Here is a 4,420-nt window from a genome sequence, read left to right on the forward strand (position 1 = left end):
CCTGATGGGCCCTGGGCCAAGATGGGGGGTGACCCCTCCACACACCCCGCAGGGAGGGGCCTGAGGGCCGGATCCAGTTTCTGGTGGGACTGGTTCTCCTGGGCAGCCCTTGATGAATGGCCCAGATAAGGACCCTGCAGGTCGCCTGGGCCGGGCAGGGGACCCACACCAGGAAAGGTCCCCAGTCTGGCTCAGAGGGGGTGACCGGGGTCTGTCCTTCCTGCTGCTGTCACTAGTTTTATTTTTGGGGGGGGTGGGGGACACCCAGATGTCCTTTCTCGACCTGTCCCCTGCCTACAGGGAGGTGCCCTGGGATGGGGTTCACGATTCCGCGGCGTTCAGAGGTCTCTGCTTCGGATCAACCTTCTAGAAACTTCCAGGACGTGGCTGGCTCCATCCCCAGGGCCAGGGCTGACCCCTCCTGTGTCCTCTGCAGGGAGGTGGCCCTGGGCGATGTCCCCTGCCATCACTGTGTCCTGAGAACGGCTCCTTTTCATTTCTGTGCTTGGGACAAGGAGTCCCAGGTCGGGGGGCCAGGACCCAGTGGCCTTGGGACTCACACTCATGGGGTCCCTAACCAGAGGGGGCTGCTTGATCCTCTGGGCCCCAGGACAGTCCCACCAGAGCCTCAGCTCAAGGCCTCAAGAATGGCTTTGAAACTGGGTGTGGTGGCCCCCCCCCCACCTGTCATCTCAGCAGCTCAGGAGGCTGAGGCAGGAGGATCGCCAGGTGGAGGCCGGCCTCAGCCACTCAGCGAGACCCTGTCTCTAAATAAAATCTAAAAAGGGCTGGGGACGGGGCTCCAGGGTGAGGCGCCCCTGGGTTCCATCCCTGGTGTCCTCTCCCCCCAAATAAAAGATGGTGGCCGCAAGAGCCCAGCCCTTACCCTGCCCAGCTCAGGTCCCCCTGAGCCCCACGTGTGGTGACAGGGACAGTCGGTCAGGGGCTCTGAGACTTCATGGGGCTGCTGCTGCCCGTCTGTGGCTGCCGTAAAATCGTCCCCTCAGTCCTTAGCCTCGGGTACACAAGGTCAAGGACGAGTCCCAGAGAGTCCCCTGCATCCTGGGGATCCCCTCTGGGCCCTGAGGTGGCCATTCTGACTTCTGGGGTGATCTGAGAGGATTCCCGGGGGTACTGCTGAGGTCAGCAGAATATCGATCCCATCCTCCCTGGGCCCCCCCAAACTGGGGCCTCTAACCTAGGAAATGAGGCTGACAAGGACCCCCCAGTCCCGGACCCAGGCCTGACAACCTTCAGGATGAGACTCTAGCCTCTAAGCTGAGCCTCTACTCTTCCAGCAGCCTCTTGAGAGAGATTAATGGTGTTGAGTGGGACCTGGGCTGATATTCATTTTTAGGGGGGGTACCAGGGATTGAACCCAGGGGTCCTCGACCCCTGAGCCCCGTCCCCAGCCCTTTTTCTATTTTATTTAGAGACAGGGTCTCGCTGAGTGGCTCAGGGCCTTGCTCAGTGGCTGAGGCTGGCCTCCACCTTGCGATCCTCCTGCCTCAGCCTCCAGAATCTCTGGGATCACCGGTGGGCACCACCGTGCCCGGCTTCTCCAGTGACCTTTCAATGGTGCCAATGAGGTGTCACCTTTGGGTACACTGAGAAAGGACTCGCTTGAAGTGTTGTCTCCCTGCTTGGTTCTAACCCAAGGTTCCCCCAGGAAGCTCCGTTGCTATAACAAAGCGCCTGAGACCGTTCCACTGTAAAAGACGAAAGGTTTATTGGGGCTCAGAGTTTTGGAGGTTCTTCGTCTGTTGACCCCACTGTCCCTGGGCCTGTGGTGGGAGCCTTGGGGAAGGGAGCAGCCAGGACAGGAAAGAGACAGACAGGGGGAGAGACTGGTGCTGTCCCCATTACCTTCAGGGGCGTGTCCTCAGTGACCTGAAACCTTTCACCAGGCCCCGCCTCTTAAAGGCATCTACCACTTCTCCACAGAGCCAAGCTGGGGACCAACTCTTGAACACGGGGACCCTTGGGGGACGACGTTGTAGATTCTGAAACGTTGACCAGAGTCACCTGGAGGCTGGGCCAGGGCTGGAGGCTGTGCTTTCAAGATGGCGCACCCAACAGGGCCCGCGGATGGGAGTTGGTCGACCTCATCACGGCGGCGGGGGGACGGTCTCTGGATCTGTTCAAGGGTTCCCGTGACACAGCCCCAGACCCAGTGACCTGAGTGAACAGAAGGCAGAAGCCACCGTGTCCCTTGTGGCCTGACCTCAGAAGTCACACTCTGCCGTTTCCTGTTGGTGACACACATGGGCCCTGGGGAGTGGGCAGGGGGGCCATCCTGGAGGTGGCTACCTTTACCTCGCCTCCTCCTTCTCCTCCTTCTCCTCCTTCTCCTTCTTCCTCGGAAAGGGACCTCACAGCCAGGCACAAGTGACGCCCACGCCTGTCATCCCAGCAGCTCGGGAGGCTGAGGCAGGAGGATCGCCAGGTGGAGGCCAGCCTCAACAAATGAGCGGGGCCACAAGCAACTCAGCGCGACGTGGCTCCGTGGTCCAGGGCCCCTGAGTTTAGTCCCCAGTACCCCCCCCCCAAAAAAAAATACCCAGAAAGTGACCTTACTCCAATGTCACAGAAGAAGAATAGAAGCTACCGGAAGCCCCTCATCTTCCTGTGACCAAGTGACCAGGCCTCTCTCTGCCCCTCCCTGGTGTCGCAATGGAGGAGTTACTCGTTGCTTTGACCCGAGGTTAACCTTAGCCCGCGCTTGAACCCGACCCCTCGGTCCTTCCTTCCCGAGGGAGGCCGAGCCTCCGTCCCCTCCCACACACACACACACACACACACACACACGTGCAAACTATCTGTGACAGTGTCTCTGTCCCCTTGATCCCTGTTATTTTTCAACTGTGTTTTTGTGGTGCAGAGAGTAGAGGTCAGATCTTCTCTTCTTCTTTCATTTTATTTTATTTTATTATTATTTTTTGGGCACCAGGGATGGAGCCCCGTCCCCAGCCCTGTTTTGCATTTTATTTAGGGTCTCTCTGAGTCGCTCAGGGCCTCGCTGCTGAGGCTGGCCTCCACCTAGCGATCCTCCTGCCTCAGCCTCCCCAGCCGCTGGGATGACAGGCGTGCACCTCCGTGCACCTGCCGGACAAACAGATGGTCGTCTTAGTGGAGAAGATGCTCTTGTTTCTATAGCAACCCAGAGGGGGCAGCCCGGTGGACCAACAAGGTGTGGCAGGGAGAAGGTCAAGTGCACAACACCTTCCACAGGCCCTGGACCATGGATGGGAGGGGTTTTATTTGCATTTAAAAAATTTGTTCTTCTCAGCTCTCCCTGACGGCAGAGAGCATCCTGCCATGTCCCACCTACGCGGGGTGTGACGTCCCACTCCTGTGGCTGGACCTGCTGTGGGGTGTCCCTGGTCGTGGGTTCCTCTGTGAACATGGGAAAGTGACGTCCATTCATTCCCCTGTCTCTCCCAGTCCCCTCCCCTCCCTTCCCTCCACTCCCCTGCGTCTCATCCAGTGAACTGCTCTCCCCTCCTTATTCTGAGTCAGCATCCCCATATCAGAGAGGACACTCAGCCTTTGGTTTTGGGGGACTGGCTGATTTCACTCAGCGTGATCGTCTCCAGCTCCATCCATTTACCTGCAAATGCCATCCTTCTTGATGGCTGAGTAATATTCCTCATCCTTCTTGACGGCCGAGTAATATTCCACTGTGTATATGGACCACATTTTCTTTATCCGTCCCTCTGTTGAAGGCCACCTCGGCTGGTCCCTAGCTTGGTGACTGTGAATCGGACGGTGATGCACCCTGACGTGGAAAGGTGGGATTTTTACAAGGTGAACTTAGCCTCTAACCTGCAGGGACTCCCACACTGGCCGGAGGTGGGGGACGGGGTGGGGACACTGTGAACCTCAGAGCCTGTGCAGCAGCCTGAAATCCAACCAAGATGCGGACAACTCAGATGTCCCTGAGGTTGGCTTCAAAATCTCGTTGGTCACCTCTGGGCCTGCCAGGACCAGGGACAATAGGGATCTGTCCCCCGTCCCCCCCCCCCGACCCCAGACCATTCCAGGGCACAGCCCAGGGACATCACGGAGGTGAAGAGATGTGGCTGAAGGAGTTGAGGCTGGTGTCCCAAGCATTTCCGTGGCCACCAACAGGGAGGAAAACGCCCTGTCACTGTGCTCTGAGCTCGGTGTCCCCCGCCATCCACCCACAGGCCGGGGCAGCCCAGGGGGGCAGGGACATTCATTGCAAGAGACTGTTTTTCATCCTTGTTTTATGTCCGAGATGTTTCAATGAAAGCAGAAGAAACAGCCACCCACCCCGAATTTCCTGTTTGAACGGCTGCTTGGAGGGATCTCGCCCTCAAGGACATTCCAGCTTTGCCCCCGTGGCTGGGGAGGCCGAGGCAGGAGGATCGCCAGGTGGAGGCCAGCCTCAGCCAAA

The 4,420-nt window shown here is 58.5% G+C and overlaps 1 protein-coding gene across 1 annotated transcript in view; it reads right to left on the minus strand.

Moving 5' to 3' along the window:
* Positions 1–3,257: 3,257 nt before the first annotated feature.
* Gata2 (GATA binding protein 2) overlaps positions 3,258–4,420 on the minus strand; it is a 24,647-nt gene continuing 23,484 nt past the window's right edge. The window contains exon 4 of the mRNA XM_048786255.1: positions 3,258–3,295. Within this exon, the coding sequence (XP_048642212.1) occupies positions 3,258–3,295 (38 nt within the window). The remainder of the gene's footprint in view (positions 3,296–4,420) is intronic.

Source organism: Marmota marmota, unplaced genomic scaffold, assembly GCF_001458135.2.
Source record: "Marmota marmota marmota unplaced genomic scaffold, marMar, whole genome shotgun sequence".
NCBI classification, from domain to species: Eukaryota; Metazoa; Chordata; class Mammalia; order Rodentia; family Sciuridae; genus Marmota; species Marmota marmota.